The 22,237-nt window shown below is 43.0% G+C and overlaps 1 protein-coding gene across 3 annotated transcripts in view; it reads right to left on the bottom strand.

Moving 5' to 3' along the window:
- ELL3 (elongation factor for RNA polymerase II 3) overlaps positions 1-21,831 on the bottom strand; it is a 177,652-nt gene extending 155,821 nt beyond the window's left edge. For 2 of the 3 annotated variants that reach the window (XM_073618528.1, XM_073618529.1), the window contains exon 1: positions 21,628-21,830. In XM_073618528.1, the coding sequence (XP_073474629.1) occupies positions 21,628-21,765 (138 nt within the window). In that variant the 5' untranslated portion in view covers positions 21,766-21,830. Of the gene's footprint in view, positions 1-21,627 lie in introns of all 3 variants that reach the window. The other variant, XR_012242760.1, reaches the window with a different exon arrangement.
- Positions 21,832-22,237: the final 406 nt, after the last annotated feature.

Genomic DNA, 22,237 nt, shown 5'->3' with positions numbered 1-22,237 from the left:
GAGGAATAGTGTCTCATTATTGGTATAAATTGGAGGAATGGTGTCTCATCATTTGTATAATTGGAGGAATGGTGCCTCATGATTGGTATAATTGGAGGAATAGTGTCTCATCATTGGTATAAATTGGAGGAATGGTGTCTCATCATTGGTATAATTGGAGGAATAGTGTCTCATCATTGGTATAAATTGGAGGAATAGTGTCTCATCATTGGTATAAATTGGAGGAATAGTGTCTCATCATTGGTATAAATTGGAGGAATAGTGTCTCATTATTGGTAAAAATTGGAGGAATAGTGTCTCATCATTGGTATAAATTGGAGGAATAGTGTCTCATCATTGGTATAAATTGGAGGAATAGTGTCTCATCATTGGTATAATTGGAGGAATAGTGCCTCACTCATTGGTATAACTGGAGGAATAGTGTCTCATATCAGTGTCCCAAGGGCTGGATAAAGGCAAGAAAAGGGCCACATCTGTCCATGGGGCCCAGTTTGGAGACCACTGCTTTTCGCTGTAAGCTCTCAGAAGCAGAGAACTATTATGCCTCTTGTACTGAATTTTATTGTACCGGTGCTGTCTTCCTTTATTTTGTAAAGGGCTGTGCATACTGTTGTCACTATATAAATCCTGTATAATCATAGCTATATATGCTTTCAATCCTTAGAGAGTTTACTATGTAGAAGAAAACATGGGTTTGTTGTAAAGTCTCTTCCCCACAGAAAGACAGAAACGTTCTCTAGACTTTTCCATAGATCTTGTATGTGACATGTTTACAGCACAACATGATGGTGTCAATTATCCTATCGGTTAGACTTTTCCTTTAAGCAAACCATTTTGTATCCAAGCAGTTAAATGCATATTCTACACTTGTAGATGAAGTACTAGACCTTGTTGGATAAGATATTTAAAACATAGAGCTATGCTCTCTTCGCGGAAAGGATGAATCACCAGAATTAACGCTTCGTGTACAGGTTTATTGTAGGACAAACTCATTTTCATAAAAGAAATGGCACATCCCTTAGAAAAGCTTTTGGTCTGTAATCTGGATTTCTTAGAAGTATCCTTACTTTTCATGCCATCACTAATTGTCTAACTGTAACAAGCCCAATGGCAGTTAAGACTAAAGTTTAATCTGCTTATATTGTGCCTTTCCATTATAATGCTGTTGATGGAAGTGTCTCTGTACCATTTGGCTCTCAATTTGCATTTGCATTATGTGTATACAGGCATACCCCACTTTTAAGAACACAATGGGGTTTATTTACTAAAGCTGGAAAGTGCAAAATCAAGCTCACTTCTGCATAGAAACCAATGAGCTTCCAGGTTTTATTACCAAAGCTTAATTGAACAAGCTGGGATTAAAAGCTCATTGGTTTCTAAGCAGAAGTGAGCCTGATTTTGCATGTTCCAGCTTTAGTAAATAAACCCCATTGCATATTTAAAAGTGGGGTATGCCTGTATACTGTTCGTTATTTGTGCTCCATTTGCTATGTATGAATTTGCTCTGAGAGCACTGTTTTGTAATTTGTTAGTTTCCTTGGACGTAGTTTGGAGATCCCTGATCTACATTGATAAGATCCAAATGCCATTGATAACCCCTGTCTCTTGCATCAGTATTAAGTGAAGTCAGACCTTCTGATCTGCATAACTGTTTCAGGTCAGTGAACTAGAAAAGTCAGTCAACCCGAATTTTAGAAGAAGATGCCAGCAATAGCGGTCCACATATTTCTCACAGTAAAGGTTTGATTTACAAATGACAAGGAGCTAACCAAATGTTAAGGACATTATAGGTAGCCTTTTAAGTACTTTTGGTCTTGAAGCCCCTTTCCCTTTTTTTGGAATTGACATAAGTGCAATCATGTACCGGCCTGCTGGGAGAGATAGGCCAGTACCAAAGGTTTCATGTTTCAATGTTTTTCTTTTAATCAATTGATTTTTTTGCTGAAAGTATAGTATTGTATCTAATCTTTAGTTTTCCATTTTATCAATACCTTTCACTCGCCCTGTGCGTATGTCAAGTGATCTTTACATTTGTGTGTCATCTCAAATGATTGGACAGCCAAGTTCAAATGGTTTGTAGCCAATAGAACATGTTGACCGCATTTAAATGTGTAGAGAAAAATACTGTAGCTTTATTCCAAGTAAAATCACATCAGGATGACACCGATACAGACACAGCAAAGATTATTGCGTTTCACGAATCAAGTTTGCTTATTCATAAGATTAGATTATGACTAAGCGAACTTTATTCGTGAAACGCGTTATTCTTTGCTGTGTCCATGTCTTTATCGGTGTCATCTTGATGTGATTTTACTTGGAATAAAGCCTCGTACACACAATTGGATTTTCGGCAGACAAAATTTCAGACTTTTGTCCGAAGGGCATTGGCCAGGAACTTGTCTTGCATACAAATGGCAAGGAATTGTCAGCCAACAAACACGAACGTAGTGACGTATTAGACGTATTATGAGACTACAAAGAGGAAGTTCAATTGTCATGTGCCACTGTTGGGCTCCTTCTGCTAATTTTGTGTTAGTAGAAGTTTGATGAGTGTTGATTCACGCTTTTCATTTTGCACTTTTCATTTTGCGCTTTTCAGTTAGTTTCTGAACGGCCGTTCTTCAACCAGCCATGTTGCGGAATCGGAGGAGATAACATGTTATTTATTTTTGGCCTTGGAATTATTGCTTTGACCCAACTCCAGTCCAAGAACAAGAGGAGGAGGATTTCTTGGACCAAAAATTGGTTGCTTTATTAATCGTGACCAATTATGTCACATGCCTTTGTTGCGGGAGCTCCAGGAGAATAATCCGGATCATTTTCAGAATTATCTCCGGATGTCGGACCCCTGCTTTCACCAACTCTTGGCATTGTTGACCCCCTATATTAAGAAGCAGGGCACATGCATGAGGCTATTATTTTATTTTTTGGTTGAATAATGATTTGATTTGGTATATTTTCTATATTTTTGGATGCATAGAATGCACTTTTTGGTTAAGTTCTATTGGCAGATAGCATGTCTAATTTTCTTTTTTTAATGCACAATAAAAAAATTGTGGAGAATAATACTTGGCTATGTGTTTTACTTCAAATGACAGTTTGGGAGTAGGCAGTTACATTAAAAAAAAATACAATGTAAAATTAACAAGGGACACCAACATAGTTGTATCTTTGATCTTAAAACCTACGGGATAAGGATGCTGTGGTAACTTGCCCAAAAAAACTTGCATAATAATATTATTTTTGACATCACTAGAAAAAAAAAGCCTTTGAAAATACATTTGGCAGAACTCCATCAGTATCACCAGCAAAGTAGCTTCATTATTATCATATTAAAGAAGAAGAGAATTGTGCGCTGCATGTCTAGATTTCATAATTTGCTGCGTCACAAATGTTAATTCTCCATTACGAACTCTAGTTTACAAGACCGACCACTTACGGCTCGTCCTTGCTTCCGCGCATGCGTGTTTGTACTTTGGACTTTTGTCCGACTGACTTGTGTACACATGTTCAGAAAATCCGCCAACAGACATTTGTCCACGGAAAATTTATAAACCTGCCATCTAACATTTGTCCACGGAAAGTTGGCCAACAATTGTCTGCTGGAGCGTATAAACAGTCGGATTTTCCACCAACAGCCTGTCATTTGTACGAGGCTTAAAGCTACAATATTTTTCTCTAAACATTTGAGTGCGGTCAACATGTTGCTCTATTGGCTACTATCCAGACTGAGGACTGGACCTGCACCTAATCAGATTGAGTAAGGTTTGTTCTCAACTGGAGCAGCACAGACCTGTTTCTTTGTTGGATCAAATGGTTTGTACCCCTATAACTGGGGAACCACTCATCTCAGAAGATAGGTCAGCCAAATTCAAATGGCTTGTACTCCATAGAACTCTGCTTGGCAATTGGATTTGTACTTACTAAATGCTATTTAAAACTCACTTTGGTTTCCCTATGGTCTTTGGTGGAATATTTCTACTGAGCTCTGGTGGTGCGGGCAATAGAAATGAAAAGAATTTGCAGTCTTTTTTTACAGGTTTGTCTATTTGGGGAACTTTGTTTTTGGTTTTGCTTTAAAGGCTAATCCATCTTTTGCAACATGTTAGCCTGGATTTAGGGTGCAACATGTAACGTGGTGCAAATGGGCCCCTCCACCCTCAAACCAACCCATTTAGAGTTCTGTGAATGAATGAACCACAAGTCCCGTCTTCCACTGTGGTAGGTTATGATCACAGGTAACCACGTTGGTTCCATGTTGGAAACCCTTCCTGTCCAGGCTATTTATTGATTTATTTTCAAATTTCATTTTTTACTATATTTTTCTTAGTTTTAATCTTTTTATAAGCTTTGAGGAGCATTTGTTGGAGTACAAATTCAAATGCCAAGCAGGGGTTAATAGACATACGAAAGGTGCCATTGATAACCTCCTAAACATACCTGGCTGTCTCTTTCATCAGTATATTCTCACTTACTTGAAACAAGTATGCATCAAATTAAGTCAGATCTTCTGATTTGCATACTTGTTTCAAGTCAGTGAATGAGAAAAGTCAGTCAACCCAAATTTCAGGAGGGGATGCCAGCAATGGTGGCTTACATATTTGTCACAAGGTTTAATTTACAAACTAAAACCAGGAGATAACCAAAGGCTGGAGACCTTACAGGTGGCCCTTTTGATCCTGAACCCCTTTACACACAATGATTATTATACCTTTCATTTTCTATTCTGCAATTGGAACTAGTTGGAACTAGTCAGCTGGGTTCTGACTGGCTGATGTAAAACAAAAATTATATACTTTGACATTTTTTAATACATAAAGCCATGTAGGCTATTTAGGTGATTTTCAAAAAAAATTCCAAAATGAAAAGACACTAAAAAAATGTAAGAATGGCAAGTAAGTTTCATATACAAAGACACTTTACAATGGAAAACTAATGCTGAAAATGACATACTATAGTTAGCTCGATATCCTTGCATAACAACCTTTCTTCTTCACAATAGTCTATATGTGATCACAAGGAGATATGTATTTAATGCATTCAGCACATTCCTCCCGGGTTTGTGTGGCAGGTTGTCATGTACTAACACAACAGATAATAAAAATCTAATTGGATTGCAAAAGTCTGACTCTTTTCATGAGTAAATAAACTTCAAGAGCCTTTATCAGAAATCTACAAAGCTAGCCATAATATCCGGCTGGGCACAGAACAGACAGTAGATAGTTTTATTACTTTTGCTGTTGTTGCAGGCTGTTTTTAAATGCAGAGTTATGCCCACTCTAACACTGCATTCACACTACAGCATTTTAAATAGTGGACAGAACTGCCGCGGATCTGCCGGCGATTTAACATTGCTGCTGTGTGAATGACAAAACGCGGAACTCACATTTGGGATGCCATTTATTTGAATGACACATTTGGGATGCCATTCATTTGAATGACACCTCAAACCGCGGTGCAGGTCTGCTGCGATTGAAACGTGCTGCAATCGCGGGACGCATGTCACCCAAAAATAGTTCAGGAGCTACTTTGGGGCGACATGCTTCCTGCGATGCGGGTTGCTGCGATTGCAGAGCGTTTTATCGCGCAACAATCGCGGCAGACCCGCACCGCGATTTGAGGTGTCATTCAAATGAATTCAAGTGGTCAATAAAGGATGCCCTGTGGACTCTGATTTAAGGGGGTATTTGGGAATCCTGATTTAAGGGGAAATGCTGGGAACTCTGATGTAAGTGGGAGGTTTGGTGAGCAGAAACCCCCTTACATCAGAGTTCCCCTTTACACCACAGTCCACCGCATTCCCCCTCACTGCTAAAAAATTAGCAGTGAGCCGCTAAAGTGTTCAGGTTTGGCTTGAAGCAAAGGTGGCAACCCTACTGCTGGCCCTTACAGACATGAGATTGTAAGCCGATCCAGTTATATTTTACTGGGTGATTGTTATCTCATGCTTATGGGCAGATTTACTCTCTCGCAATCACATATTTACTTCAAATGTTCTGCATGGAAATATACAGCATAGTAATATAAATCAGTGTCAGATTTACATATAGGGCAACTGCATGTTTCACAAACGCAGAGAAGAAGTAAACATTCCATTCATGAAATGCCATAGAGGATTTTCCCAAGTATGAGGACAGCTATAAAAGTCTACCTTCCTTGGGTTTTACTTCCTCTTTTGCTCCCCGCAAGGCCTGCAAATGAAAAGCATAGCGATGCATACTAGCCCATTATATGATACTTACCTGCAAACAAAGCCCGCGCTGTCACCTGAACAGGCCGCGTCCATCTTCGCCCCTCTTCCTATCAGGGGCCTTGGACTCCGGCTCTGTGACTGGCCGGAGTCGCGTGACGTCACTCCACATGCGTGCGGGAGCCGCCAGTCACGGCACACACTGGGGGAAGAAACGGTACGGTGGTCTGTTTCTTCACAGCGCATGCGACAATGACGAGATGACGACATCGGCGCACTACAAGTGAAATATCTCCTAAACGGCGCACGTTTAGGAGATATTTCCGCTACCTATAGGTAAGCCTTATTCTAGGCTTACCTATAGGGTAAAAGTCAGCAAAAAGGGTTTACAACCACTTTAATGCAAGAGGTGCTACAGCATTTGGCTCCTTTTTTTATATGAGTATCTATAGCAAAAAAAAAAAAAAAAAAAAAAAGAACAAGTGCTTTCGTATTGCTAATTAAATACCCTAAAATCGGGGTATTTCAATCTTACCAAGTTAATAACAATCATAGAATACAGATTTCATGTACTTATATTATTAAGCGACTACAATTATCATTTTATGAGTTACACTTATCTAAATTCAGCAGTAATAAGAACAATATTGCTTAGTAAAGGTGAGGTGAACATCTAGGGAATTCTGGGATAGGTGGCAGAAGGTTGAATGTCCTCGGTTCTACTTACACTTTTATCAGGTGAGGGCCACCAGTGTAGGACAATTTAGCTTCCCAGATGCTACAATTAGCTCAATAAACACTGCTCAGTCACTCTGCTGATTCTAGGTAGCTGCATGCCTGCCTATGGGGGATTTCTGTCCATACAAGCAATGGTAAAGCAGTTTTTGCTTGGAATCAGATAAAGACCGTGGGGGTTATTTACTAAAGGCAAATCCACTTTCCACTACAACTTGCAGTGCACTTGTAGTGCAAAGTGGATTTGCCTTTAGTAAATAAACCTCCATGTCTACAACCTCACTAGCTATTACAACATGGGAACATTTCTTGCAGGAACTTGACAGTTCTATTGGGCTTCTAGAAAAGAACATGCTACAGATATGAATATCAGCAGTCACAATCTTTGCACAACTTCTCCAACTGTCAGTATAACAAATAACCACATGCATACTATATATCTTGTGTATATAGTAGGACGCAATCTCACATTTGTCAATAATCTGGCTATACTTTCACTAAACTAAGCAAACATAACTCCACTCAAATGTACATAAAACTCAAATGTAAATCAAACTAAAGTCCATCAATCAAAACATTACTGTCAGGTCCCCCCTCTATAAAGGCTTATTTATATCACCAGTTATTAACGAGAAAAGTGCAGTAACCCATTGCAATCAATCATTAATTAACGTCTTGCCCTGAGTAGTCCAAGGTCTTGTACTGAGTAATATAAAGTGGGACTTGGATTACAACATGTAACATTCATGTATGTTCTTTTTACCTTTTTACTTCTTACCAGGGTGGATTTGATGTAAATCAAGTCGATTTAAATCACGATTTAAATCATGATTTAAATCACTAGTAAAAAGGCTTGATTTAAATCAACTTGATTTAAATCATAATTTTTAAAGAGCAACTGTCATCTCTGTCCCGCAGCGGCTCCTCCTCTGACCCACTGTTGACTCACCGACAGTCTCATTCACTTTAATGGGACGCCTTGTGATGTGGCAGTGACACAACAAGGTGAGGGACGTGGCGGCAGCAGGTGAGTGGATGCCCGCTAACAGGCGCTGCCGTGATGGATCTGAAATGACAAGTGCTCTTTAAATGTAAGGACTCATTCTTGCTGGTAGTTAGAATCTTTAATATTTGCAAACAAAATGAAGGTTTCCTATTTAAAATAATAAGCTGTCAGGTTCGTAAAATAGCAATATCAGAACCGATTCAATCATACAGTTTGTAGTGTACATAGATTTGCAAAACAATGGGGTAAAGGAATTTTCCTGAACTTTGTTTTATCTCATGGTTACTGGGCAATTGTGTGAATGCATCAATGCAGTGCATGTTTTCTCAGCTTGCAGAGCTTGGATTCATTGAATGGCTTTATTAAAAATGTAAATATTGCAGAATATACAGCCTCATGCTACATAACTAAGCTCCATTTCATGCTGAATAAATGAAATTATTAATATATCCTAAATAGAAAACTATCAATTTTTACTCCAAAAGCATTTTATTAAAATAAATTTGATAAAAAAAAAAAAAAAATCGATTTAAATAAAAAAAAATCTGATTTCAATTAAAAAAATCAGATTTTTTTGATTTTTTTAATTTTTTTTTTTAAATAATTGATTTTTATCCACCCTGCTTCTTACTACTATAAGATGTATTCTCAACCAGGGTTCCTTTAGAACAGATGCTGCTAGGGGTTCCTTGAGCAGCGGTGGCATTGGCAGATTGATCTCCTGTCTTATCTAGGATACCTCTCCCACTGACCACCAATCTTGGGTACTTCTCCCACTGACTACCATTCTTGGGCGCTTCACTAACTGACCACCAATCTTGGGTACTCCTCTCAATGACCACCAATCATGGGCACTTCTCCCACTGACCACCAATCTTGGGCACTTCTCCCACTGACCACCAACATTGAGTACCTCTCCCACTGACCACCGACCTTGGTTACTTCTCCCTACTGACCACCAACCTTGTCTACATCTCTCATTTTTTCATCAATCCTGGTTACTTCTCCCACTGACCACCAATTTCGGGTACTTCCCCCACTGACCACTAACCTTGGATACTTCTCCCACTGACCACTAACCTTTGGTCCTTCTCCCACTGACCTTCAATTTTGTGTCCTTCTCCCACTGACCACCAATCTTGAGTCTTTTCCTCACTGTCCACCAATCTTGGGTACCTACCCCAATGACTACCAATCTTGGGTACTTCCCCCCTGACAACCAATTTTGGGTACTTCCCCCACTGACCATCATCCTTGGCTTCTTCCTCCACTGACCACTAATCTAGGGTACTTTTCTCAATGACTACCAACTAGGGTACTTCCTCCACTAAACACTAATCTAGAGTAATTCTCCCACTGACATTCAGTGTGAAGAAGCACTGCATTGACATCCAATGGATGGGGTAACTTGTCCATTTAGCTCTGCGTTTCTTTTCTGGTAAATAATATTTATTACGTTATTAATTATTATTACTGAAAATAGTTTAGAGTCATGTTAAATATGATCTATTCTTCATTATTTTATTTATTTATTTTTATATTTACAACTTGCTTAGTACGCTCATGTACAATAAGCTGGATCTATAATTATTTTTAGCAGGGGTTCCCTGATACATTCAAATTATTTCAAGGGTTTTTCTGGGGTAAAAAGGTTAAGAAGAGCTGTCATAGGCTGTCATATGTGTGAAACTAATACTTGAAAACAATGCATTTTGTTCCATGCACCTGTTTCTCTAGTCTCATTTTACACTGATAACGTCCAAATTCTGCTTCTAAATACTAATTTAGGTAGAAAGAATAGTGTTCTATATGGAAACTGAAAGTATTAAGTAAGAAACTGAGACTGTAGATTTCTAATGCTGTAGAACATCTGTAGACTTTACAGGTGCCTGTCAACAAGCCATCATTTCAAAGCCTAGCTCCTTGTATGTAACAGAACGGATAGAAATATTGCTTAAGCATTCAGTTGGGAAGCTATCTGGACATGGACATCTGGCCGTGAACATCTAGGAATGAACATCTGGACAGGCAAGGTTTTACAGAGGAATACCATACCTCCCAACAGTGCCGATCCTGACCTCCCTGGGGCCCTAAGCAAAATTCAGCTAAGGGGCCCTCTACCTGACCCATGATGCTTTCAGCTATGTAAACCGTTTGCCATTGCCACACAGTCACACATGACACTGCAGTGCTCCCAATACAATCCTCCCTCCTTTAAACAAAACAGTCAAATAATAAGTTCCCAGAGAGCCCCCTTACATCTGGGTCCCCAGAGAGCCCCTCCTTACATCAGGGTCCCCAGAGAGCCCCTCCTTACATCAGGGTCCCCAGAGAGCCTCCCCCTACATTAGGGTCCCCAGAGAGCCCCCCTTACATCAGGGTCCCCAGAGAGCCTCCCCCTGCATTAGGGTCCCCAGAGAGCCTCCCCTTACATCAGGATCCCCAGAGAGCCCCCTTAAATCAGTGTCCTCAGAGAGTCTCCCCCTACATCAGGGTCCCCAGAGAGCCTCCCCCTACATTAGGGTCCCCAGAGAGCCTCCCCTTACATCAGGATCCCCAGAGAGCCCCCCTTAAATCAATGTTCTCAGAGAGTCACCACCTACATCAGGGTCCCCAGAGAGCCCACCTTACATCAGGGTCCCCAGAGAGCCTCCCCCTGCATTAGGGTCCCCAGAGAGCCTCCCCTTACATCAGGATCCCCAGAGAGCCCCCCTTAAATCAATGTTCTCAGAGAGTCACCACCTACATCAGGGTCCCCAGAGAGCCCCCCTTACATCAGGGTCCCCAGAGAGCCTCCCCCTGCATTAGGGTCCCCAGAGAGCCTCCCCTTACATAAAGATCCCCAGAGAGCCCCCCTTAAATCAGTGTCCTCAGAGAGTCTCCCCCTACATCAGGGTCCCCAGACAGCCTACCCTTACATCAGGGTCCCCAGAGAGCCTCCCCTTACATCAGAGTCCCCAGAAAGCCCCTTCCTTCATCAGGGTCCCCAGAGAGCCCCCCTTACATCAGTGTCCTCAGTGAGCCTCTCCTTACATCAGGGTCCCCAGAGAGCCTCCCTACCTACATCCGGGTCCCCAGAGAGTCTCCCCTTACATCAGGGTCCCCAGAGAGCCCCTCCTTACATCAGGGTCCTCAAAGAGCCCCCCCATACACCAGGGTCCCCAGAGTGCCCCCCCTTACACCAGGGTCCCAAGAGAGCCTCCACTTACATTAGTGTCCCCAGAGAGCCTTCCCTCTTACATTAGTGTCCCCAGAGAGCCCCTCCTTACACAGGGCCCCCAGAGAGCCCCTCCTTACACAGGGTCCCCAGAGAGACCCTCCTTACACAGGGTCCCCAGGGAGCCCCCCTCTTACATTAGAGTCCCCAGAGGGCCCCCTCTTACATCAGTGTCCCCAGAGGGCCCCCTCTTACATCAGTGTCCCCAGAGGGCCCTGTCCTTACATTAGTGTCCACAGAGGCCCCCCCTATACAGTGGAGAGCGGCCTCTGACCCGGTCATCAGCAACACTGTTCAAGCAGAGTGAAAGTGAAACTGATACCTGTCGGGTCAGAGGCCCCTCCCTTCTCCTCTCCACTGTATACACTGACACTCGAGAGAGTACTACAAGCCCCAGGGAGATCCCTCACCCACAAAGGCACCATAGAGCTGCCGATTGCCGCCTTCCACCTCCTCCCACCTCTCCCTACTGCACTCTAAACAGCCAGCCAGAGGTGCAGGGGGGATGCTGGGTCTTGGGGCCCCCCCACAGCAGTATAATGGAAGGGCCCAGCCGCAAATGCGACTGCAGCGACCCCTAAAGTTCCGCCACTGGATATTGTAAACATTAATTGACGCGCTATGACACGAGGGGGAGGCGAGGCCTCGAGTAATTTGCGGGGCCCTACGCAGCTTGCGTAGTGAGTGTATAGGGCGGATCGATTCTGCCTTCCAACATTTTGAGATGGGAATGAGGGACACCTACTACCAAATGTATGTAGCCATAGGACACACCCCATGCCACACCCCCTTAAAGGAGAATTAACCAAAAAAAAGGTTAATCAAATCCACAAGGGCTTTTATTTACCACTACTATTCCTTTATATATGCTTTTAAAATTTACAAATGCAGCAATTTAGAGATTGGATGAAAGGTTTACCACTGGGAAACACTTTTTGAAAGATAAAAATTGCATTTTATATACAACTATATATAGATCAGCCCAAAATGAGGGACAAATGAGGGGGAAAGAGGGACAGAGGGACATTGCTCAAAATCAGGGACAGTCCTTTGAAATCAGGGACAGTTGGGAGCTATGGAATACTCATAAAAACAATGGTAACTGGGATTTACCATGTTATTGTAAAAACAATCTTGGGTAATGCAAAGCTAGTGCAAGACTAGACAAACCCCAAGAGACGATGCAATGAAATCAGAAAAAAGTAGCGCAAGGACCTTTTCCAAAGTCACTGCGACAGGAGTCGCAATAATTAGAACGGTTCCATTGCCAGCAATGGGGTGCAACTTGTCATGCGATTTGGAACTGTCAAATCACATGACAAATCGCACCGGTATAAACAAGGGATTACAAACGCTGCAGCAAATATCATTAGAGCTAACTTATTTTTCTGTGTAAATGGGCAAAAATAATTCCTGGCAATACTTCAGCTTTTGGAGCTCCATTCACACTGTTCATTGTTAATAGTACCCCAAACATGGCAAACAGACGTGCATGTTTGAATGCGTCAAAACACACGACAAATGCGCAATTAAAAAATGCACAAAGCTCGGCGCCCAAAAAAGTACATGGGCTTCTTTGGCGCATTTGTTGTGTGTAGAGCAGCCCACTGCAATGAATGAGCTGCCCTTTGCATGTAGAGCGAAAACGCATGCAAGAATGTGCGTTTTCGAAGGCTTATTCTTTATAACTTTTTTATTGTTGGCAAAAGAAGAGCCTCTTCTGACCCTAGGAAGGACTGGCTGATCTCTGAGTTCTACAGAGTTTCGTCAAATCCTTATTTATAAAAAGCAAACAAGAAAAACATATTGTGGGTGAGATGGATATGATAAAGCCTGCTTGTCATGACCTGCACTTTATGCTGAACACAGACGATCGGTGTTACAGCTCATCGGAATCTGACAGAGATTTATAGCCATTTCCTAGGTGTGAAGGAATACACTGAATGCTGAACGGAGAACTGCGATCACCTGCTCTGTGCAGTGGAATTCTCTTGGGTCCCCTGTCGGCGAACCTAGCTCCTCCTCTTTTTTGTGTGTCCCCATAGCAAGCCTCTTGCTTTGGAGGCACACAGGGGTTGATTTACTAAAGCCAAATAGACTGTGCGCTTTGCAAAGTATAGTTGCACTCAGCAAGTGCAGTTACTCCAGAGCTTATTAAATGAGGTAAAGCTTCAAGGGGTTGTAAACCCTCAAGGTTTTTCACCTTAATGCATTCTATGCATTGAGGTGAAAAGCCTCCTGTGATGCAGCTGCCCCCCAGAGCCCCCCTTTTACTTACCTGAACCCGGTCTTTCCAGCGATGAGGACGAGCACACCAGCTCCAGTCGGTGTCATAGGTCCTAATTGGATAGATTGATAGCAGCGCAGCCATTGGCTCACGTTGCTGTCAATCAAATCCAATGGTGTGGGAGCCAGGGGGGCACAGCAGAGGCCTGATGTCCGTGTCAATATACGCAGCAGCAGGAGACGGGAGTGCGTCCGCACGAGTGCCCCGAGGGAGAGCGGCTCTCCGTGGGGGCACTTGAGAAGAGGAGGAGCCATGAGCGCCTCTGAGGAACCCCAGAAGAGGAGGATTGAGGAACCGCACATGCAAGGGAAATTTAAAACAAAAATTCTTGCACATGACTGGATGATGGAAGTCAGCAGAGCTCTTCCTCATTTACTAAGCTCTGGAGCAACTGCTCTTGCAACTGCACTTTGTAAAGTGCACAGTCTATTTGCCTTTAGTAGGATATTTTATTTTGGTGATACACCCTGAGGAAAAGGTTGATAAGCATTTTTTATTGCACTAGGGGTAAAGCGCTGCACCATTAAAGAATGATTAGTAAATCATCCCCACAGTTTCTTCGCATTCCAGAGCTATGGGGTTGATTTACTAAAGGCAAAAGGACCGTGCCCTCTGCAAGTGCAGTTGCTCCAGAGCTTAGTAAATGAGGTTAGGCTTCACTTTGCAAAGAATAGCCAATCACGAGCAAGGCAAATAAAAAAAAACAGCATTTTTGCTTGCATATGATTGGATGATGGAAGTCAGCAGAGATTCTGCTCATTTACTAAGTTCTGGAGCAACTTTGCAAAGTGCGCAGTCATTTTGATTTTAGTAAATCAACCACTATGTGTCTATGGAGCCGCACGCTCTATAGACTTACACAGTGGAATTTAGCCCTGTCCCCACTTCCTCCTCACTGTGTTTTATTGACAGCAGCAGGAGCCATTTCAATGGCTCCTGCTGCTGCTCGAGTCCCTGTGTGAAGAGGAGAGGAGAGGAGATGCAGCCATTCACAGTGCTGGATCTATTCGTCCTTCTCTTCCTTTTCACACAGGGAGGGGGCAGAGAAATAGAAGACATTTTTTTTACCTTAAAGCATGGAATGCATTAAAGGGTAACTCCACTTTCGTTGATGAAAATAAATAGCAAATAAAGAAAAAATAATATAGCATATACAATTGCAACACAACTCATGTTGTAATTGAGTGTTATTAAAAATTACCTTTCCTTTTCAATCTGCATTGCATTAAAATGCCTACATATTGCATTTTAACACAATGCAGGTCAATGCAGCATTGTAGTGTGAACAGGATACATACATTTTTTTTTTATTTTAGGTGTCCTTGCATTGACCCACATTTTACAGCTGCACTAAAATGCAGATCAACGCACTAGTGTGAATCAGCCCTTAAGTCCTATGGGACGCCTCAGACCACTGTGTCGGCTGCGAAGTCCTGCATGCTGCATCTTTGGTGCGGTTTTGAAAACCGCAGGTCCCCAATGAAATGAATAGAAAATGCGAGAAAAGTGCATTAAAAATGCACCTGCCTTGCGTTTTTGGTGTTATTTTGAGTCACATGTCCAAGTTTCAGAAGTGCATGCTGGGTAATAGGCTCCCAGAAAATGCACCAGCATATGCGTTTTTACTGTGTTTTTGCAACGGAGCAGTTTGAAAGCAGCCAAATTCACAGACATCCAATTATGATGAAATAATATCCTGGTGTTGATCAGAGCGCACACAATAGGGTAGGGTGCTATACAGAGGCGGAAAGGTGGAGATCGGGTGAAAAGCACAGAACATATGCTGGCAGGTGGGAGGCTTGCTGCTATCAGCAGGTAATGCATATCAAGGACATGCTATCAGTGAAAGGCCATTTCCCAGGAGAAGAACAGATGGCAGGGGCTTTACACCGAAATGTCACAGGTAAAATATAGGCTACATGTCAGGAGGAAAGGAAATGAATGTGTAGACAAATGAAGGTGTTACAGAAGAAAAACACACAAAAAAGGCGAAAAACAAATACAAACAATAGAAAATCTTGTATAAAAACCTATAAAGAAGAACAAACAAGTGTAATAATAAAGATAATAGGCAGAGACTGTTAGAAATGTATTGTGAATGCATGGGTTAACATTGAATAGGGATAATGGAGATGTAATAAGATGGGCAGGGGTGTTTCCAGGTTTCTAAAAGCCCGAGGGCACCCCTGAGAAAAAAGACTAAGAAGATTTAGTATACCACAATAAAAATCCATTGAAGTTGTGTCTCATACCTCACGGCGGAACATAACAATCAAACATACATTATTGGTTAAAAAAAAAAAAATAATAATAATGATAAATAAATATAGTCATTTAATACATTTAAATAAAGTTCATAAGTGAAATGATGTTCTAAAAGTGTAACATGCATATACTATGTTAAATCGTTCATCAATGGGCTAAATATTGTTAAGTGAAAAACAAATATGCATTGTAAATGTAGCACACAGGTACCTAATTAAAACTACTGTATATAAACTACATAAAACTATAATTATCTACCCAAATAAACTCTAAAGGGTAGAGGGAAACTGCAGTTAGAAGTGGCGATAAAAAAAAGATGACCAAAACTGACCATACTGGGGATGATGGCAACTATTGTAGAGGACACCTGGGGCACTTAGTAGAAGACCCGGGTATGTACACTAGGTGCCCGGGTTTAGCAATGCCTCTGTAGATGGAGAAGAGTTCCATGGCAGAATGGATGACAGGTGCAGTACAGGAGTTGGGTGACCAGCAGAGATATTTGGGTAAAGTATTCCATGGATAGGGGATGGGGGCACACAGTGAGGGATGCAGTACAGGAGTTGGGTGACCAGCAGAGATATTTGGGTAAAGTATTCCATGGATAGGGGATGGGGGCACACAGTGATGGGTGCAGTACAGGAGTTGGGTGACCAGCAGATATATTTGGGGGAAGCATTGAAAATATTGGGTCTGGGGGTACACAGTGACAGGTGCAGTATGGGAGTTGGGTGACCAGCAGAGATATTTGGGTATTCCATGGTTAGGGGATGGGGGCACACAGTGATGGGTACAGTACAGGAGTTGGGTGACCAGCACAGACATTTGGGGTAAGTATTGAAAGGATCAGGTCTGGGGGTACACAATGACAGGTGCAGCACAGGAGTTGGATGACTCCCAGAGATATTTGGGTAACTCATAAATTTAGGGCCGGGAGCAAACAGCGATGGATACAGCACAGGAGTCGGGCAACCAGCATAGACATTTGGGGGAAGCATTGAAAAGATCGGGTCTGGGAGTACACAGTGACAGATGCAGTACAGGAGTTGGGTGACCAGCAGAGATATTTGGGTATTCCATGGATCAGGGCTGGGGATAAACGGCGATAGATGCAATACAAGAGTTGGGTGAACAGCACAGAGATTTGGGGGAAGTACTGAATGGATCGATCTGGAGGTACATAGTGCCATGGCAAGGATAGGAGTTGGGTGACTCCCAGAGATATTTGGGGAAGTATTACAAGGATCAGATTTGGCGGGACAGCAATAAGTGGAGTACAGGAGTTGAGTAACTCGAAGAGACATTTGGGGAAAGTATTCCATGGATCAGATGGCACACAGTGACAGGTGCAGTATTTGGGGAATGCATTGCAGGGATCAGGATTGGGGGGGCACAGTGACAGGTGATGTACATCAGAGGTATTTGGGGGAAGTATTCATGAATGAGGGAAAAGGATGCACAGTGACTGGTGCAGTACAGGAGTTAAGTGAGCAGCGGGAAGTAATTCATGGATCTGGGCACACAGTGATAGGTGCTGTTCAGCAGACACACATGGGCAAAGTGTTGCATGGATCAGGGAGGAGATCGCACAGTGATAGGTGCAGTGCAGTTGGGTGACCAGCAGAGATTTTAGTGGGAAAGTATTCCATGGATAAAGGCTGGAAGAGCTCAGCAATAGGTGTAGTATTTGGGGAATGTATTGCAGGGATCAGGGCTGGGGGCACGCAGTCACAGGTACAGTACAGCAGACATATATGGGGAAAGTACTGCATGGATGGCGGTTGGAATGATACAGTGACAAATACAGTAAAGGAGTTGGGTAAATTGCAGACACATTGGGTAAAGCCCCGATGCCCAATGCGACCCACAGACTCTTGAGCACCATACAGAAAGCATAGTGGCAGCAGGGTGCAAGGCACATGAATGCTCTGTGTGTTCCAGCACCGGGCACTGAATGAGAGAGACTGTACTATGGCCACAATTATCTCTGCCCACATTACAACAAAATGCCATCCCGGGGTTAGAGAGTGTGGGGGATTGTGTTATAGGTAAGACATCACCAATGGGGGCATGAGCGTTAATTTTCATTGCCATGACCACCAATGCCCTGAGGGGTGGGGGGTAATGGGGGGTTGCCTTTCACTGAAACTGACCACAATGCAAGGGGGTGGAATTAGCTCTCAGTGCCACTGACTACCAATGTAAGGGGGAGAGTTAACTTTCACTGCCAATGACCACCTATGTAGAGGGAGATAACTTTAACTGCCACTGACCACCAATGTGGGGGGGAGGGGGGGTTAAAGTTCACTGTCACTGACCACTGATGTGGGGGTAGGTTAATAGTACTGACACACACCAGTGCTAGGGGTTATTATTGCACTCATTGACACTGATGCTGAGGGTTATTATTGCACTCAGTGGCACCAATGCTAGGATTTTTTTGTAGTCCGACAGCGTGCATTGCAATACACTGCAAAGAATTCAGCAAGACCAAAAATTGGGGTGTTGCAGTGCAAAAATTTGCTTTTATTGTGTGGCTCTATGAAGGTGTTGAGGGCTGCGCCTGGAGCCCTCTATAAATTTTAGCCCTGCTGGGGTAAAGTATTGCACTGATTAGGGCATACTATGACAGGTGCAATACCGCAGTATGGTAAAATATTGCATGGATCAGATCTGGGAACGCACACTGCCAGATGCAGCTCAGCGGAGATATTTGGGGATCAAGTAATCCATGGATGGGGGCACACAGGGAGAGAGGCAGTACAGAAATAATATGCAAACACCTTAGGGGTAAAGTATTGTAAAGCGTTCTGTTGCCTAAAACAAATCGTCGTCGCCCAAAAAAGTACATGAGCTTCTTTTTTTGGCAGATCACAGGCGTTTTAATTCTTTAACATTGGTGACCTTTTGAACTTCAAAACGCCTGTACAAAAGCACTGCAAGAAATTCTGCAAAAACGCCCGAAAAACGCCTGTAAAATGCCTAGATTTGAATGGAGCCGTACAGTACAGCAGAGATTGTTGGCTATAAATGTTGCATTGTTCAGGACAAACAAACACTGGCTGATGCTGTACAGCCGAGATATTTGGGTATAAAGTATTGAATTGGTCAGGGCACACACTGACAGATGCAGTACAGCAGAAACATATACACGTGAAAAGTATTGCATGGATCAGGGCTCAGTGACAGGTGCTGTACAGGAGTTGGGTAATATGCAGACACATTGGGTAAAGTATTGAATTGATCGCAACACAAACTGACAGATGAAATACAGCAGATATACTGTAATTGGGGTAAAGTACTGATCGGGGCACACGTTGACAGCTACAGTACAGCAAAGTTTATTGGTTATAAATATTGCGTTGATCAGGACAAACACTGACAGATGCTGTACAGCAGACACATATGAGGAAAATATGGTATGGATTGGGTCTCAGTGACAGATGCTGTACAGGAGTTGGGTAATATGCAGACATGTTGGGTGAAGAATTGCATTGATAGCAGTAAACACACACAGATACAGTACAGCAGATATATTTGAGGTAAAGTATTGCATAGATCGGGGGAACACACTGACAGATACAGAACAGCGGACACATATGGGGAAAGTATTGCATGGATTGGGGCACACAGTGACAGATAAAGTGTAGCTAATATATTTGTGGTAAAGTATTGCATTGATCGGGGCACACATTGACAAGTACAGTACAGCGGAGATTTTTGCTTATCAATATTGAGTTGATCAGGACAAAAACTGTTGTACAGGAGTTGGGTAATATGTAGACATACTGGTTAAAGTATTGCATTGATCGCAGCACACACTGACAGGTGCAGTACAGCAGATAGATTTGAGGTAAAGTATTGCATAGATTGGGGGAACACACTGACAGGTACACATATGGGGAAAGTATTACCTGGATTGGGGCTCAGTGACAGATGCTGTACAGAAGTTGGGTGATCTACAGACACACTGGGTAAATGATTGCATGGATCAGGGCACACAGTGACAGATAAAGTGTGGCAAACATATTTGTGGTAAAGGGTTGCATTAATTAGGGGACACATCGACAGGTACAATACAGCGGAGATTATTGGTTATAAATATTGCATTGATCAGGACAAACTCTGATAGATGCTGTACAGCAGACACATATGGGGAAAGGTATGGCCTGGATTGGGGCTCAGTGACAGATGCTGTACAGGAGTTGGGTAATATGCAGACATATTGGGTAAAGTATTGCACTGATCAGGTCTGGGCAAACACTAACAGATGCAGTACATCAGATATATTTGGGGTAAAGTATTGTATGGATCAGGGCACACATTGATAGGTAAAGAACAGCGGACACACATAGGGAAGGTGTTGCATGGATCAGGGCTCAGCGACAGATGCTGCACAGGAGTTGGGTAATCTACAGACACACTGGGTAAAGTATTGCATTGATGGGGTCTGGGCACACAGTAACAGACGCAGTACAGCAGATATATTTGGGCATAAAGTGTTGCATTAATTGGGGCACACACTGGCAGGTACAGTACAGCAGAGATTATTGGTAATAAATATTGCATTGATCGGGGCACACACTGACAGATGCAGCACAGCGAACACATATGGGAAAAGTATTGTATGGATTGGTGCTCAGTGACAGATACTGTACAGGAGTTGGGTAATATGCAGACATGTTGGGTAAAGTGTTGCATTGATCAGAGCACACATTGGCGGGTACAGTACAGCAGATATATTGGCTATAAATATTGCATTGATCAGGACAAATACTAACAGAGGCAGTACAGCAGAGATTATTGGTAATAAATATTGCATTGATTGAGGCACACACTGACAGATGCAGAACAGAGAACACATATGGGTAAAGTATTGCAATAATCGGGCTCAGTGACAGATGCTGCACAGGTGTTGGGTAATCTACAGACACCCTGGGTAAAGTATGGCACTGATCAGGTGTGGGCACACACTAACAGATACAGTACAGCAGATATATTTGGGTATTAAGTGTTGCATTGATCGGGGGGCACATGCTGACAGGTACAGTACAGCAGAGATTATTGGTTATAAATGTTGCACTGATCGGGACAAACACTGACAGATGCTTTACAGCAGATATATTTGGGAATACAGTATTGCAATGATCGGGGCACACAGTGACCGATGCAGTACAGAAGATATTATTGGTAATAACTAATGATCGGGGCACACACTGACAGATGCAGAACAGAGAACACATATGGGTGAAGTATTGCAATGATCGGGGCTCAGTGACAGCTGCTACACAGGAGTTGGGCAATCTACAGACACACTGGGTAAAGTATTGCACCGATCGGGGCACACACTGACAGATGACAGAAGATATATTTGGGGTAATAATTAGTATTGTACAGATCGGGGCACACACTGACAGATGACAGCAGATATATTTGGGGTAATAATTGGTATTGCACAGATCGGGGCACACACTGACAGATGACAGCAGATATATTTGGGGTAATAATTAGTATTGTACAGATCGGGGCACACACTGACAGATGACAGCAGATATATTTGGGGTAATAGTTAGTATTGCACCGATCTGGGCACACACTGACAGATGACAGAAGATATATTTGGGGTAATAATTGGTATTGTACAGATCGGGGCACACACTGACAGATGACAGCAGATATATTTGGGGTAATAATTAGTATTGTACAGATCGGGGCACACACTGACAGATGACAGCAGATATATTTGGGGTAATAGTTAGTATTGCACCGATCGGGGCACACACTGACAGATGACAGCAGATATATTTGGGGTAATAATTGGTATTGCACAGATCGGGGCACACACTGACAGATGACAGCAGATATATTTGGGGTAATAATTGGTATTGCACAGATCGGGGCACACACTGACAGATGCGGTGACTTACCAGCGCCTTCTGAAAGTCCCGCACACAGCGGAGAGCGGAGTCGGTCAGCTTGAGGTGGAAGAGGCTGAGCCGGGGGTTCCTCCGAGGTTCGGTCCGGTAGGACAGAGTACCGCACAGCTCCTCTCCGGGCCGAGACATGGCGAGCAACTGACAGCGCACCGGAGAGCGCAGCCCGAGGGAGGCGTGCGGCCGGGGCGGGGCCTGTCCGGGGAGGGGGCGGGGCGTACATGACAGCTGAGCTGGGTGGTGATGGCAACATCTGACTTGGGACTGTTCATGTGTGACATACATGATCTACAAGCACAGATCACCTGTTCATTACCAAGTGCACTCCTTCCTCTACACTGGAACTTACTATGGGCTCAGATAAGATTTATCAAAGCCACATTCCCTTTGTGTTGTATTGGACAGAGAAGTGAGGAGTTAGAACAAGTGGGGAGGCTCACCCCTCCCAATACAATCACAAAATAGGTGGCTGGGACTTTCAGTGGATGGTAAACACTACACATTACAGTGCCTTGAAAAAGTATTCACACTCCTTGAAATTTTCCACATTTTGTCATGTTACAACCAAAAACATAAATGTATTTTATTGGGGTTTTATGTGATA

Source organism: Aquarana catesbeiana, linkage group LG03, assembly GCF_042186555.1.
Source record: "Aquarana catesbeiana isolate 2022-GZ linkage group LG03, ASM4218655v1, whole genome shotgun sequence".
In the NCBI taxonomy this organism is placed as follows: domain Eukaryota; kingdom Metazoa; phylum Chordata; class Amphibia; order Anura; family Ranidae; genus Aquarana; species Aquarana catesbeiana.
The sequence above is the reverse complement of the archived record's forward strand: the minus strand, read 5'-3'. Positions and strand labels throughout refer to the sequence as shown.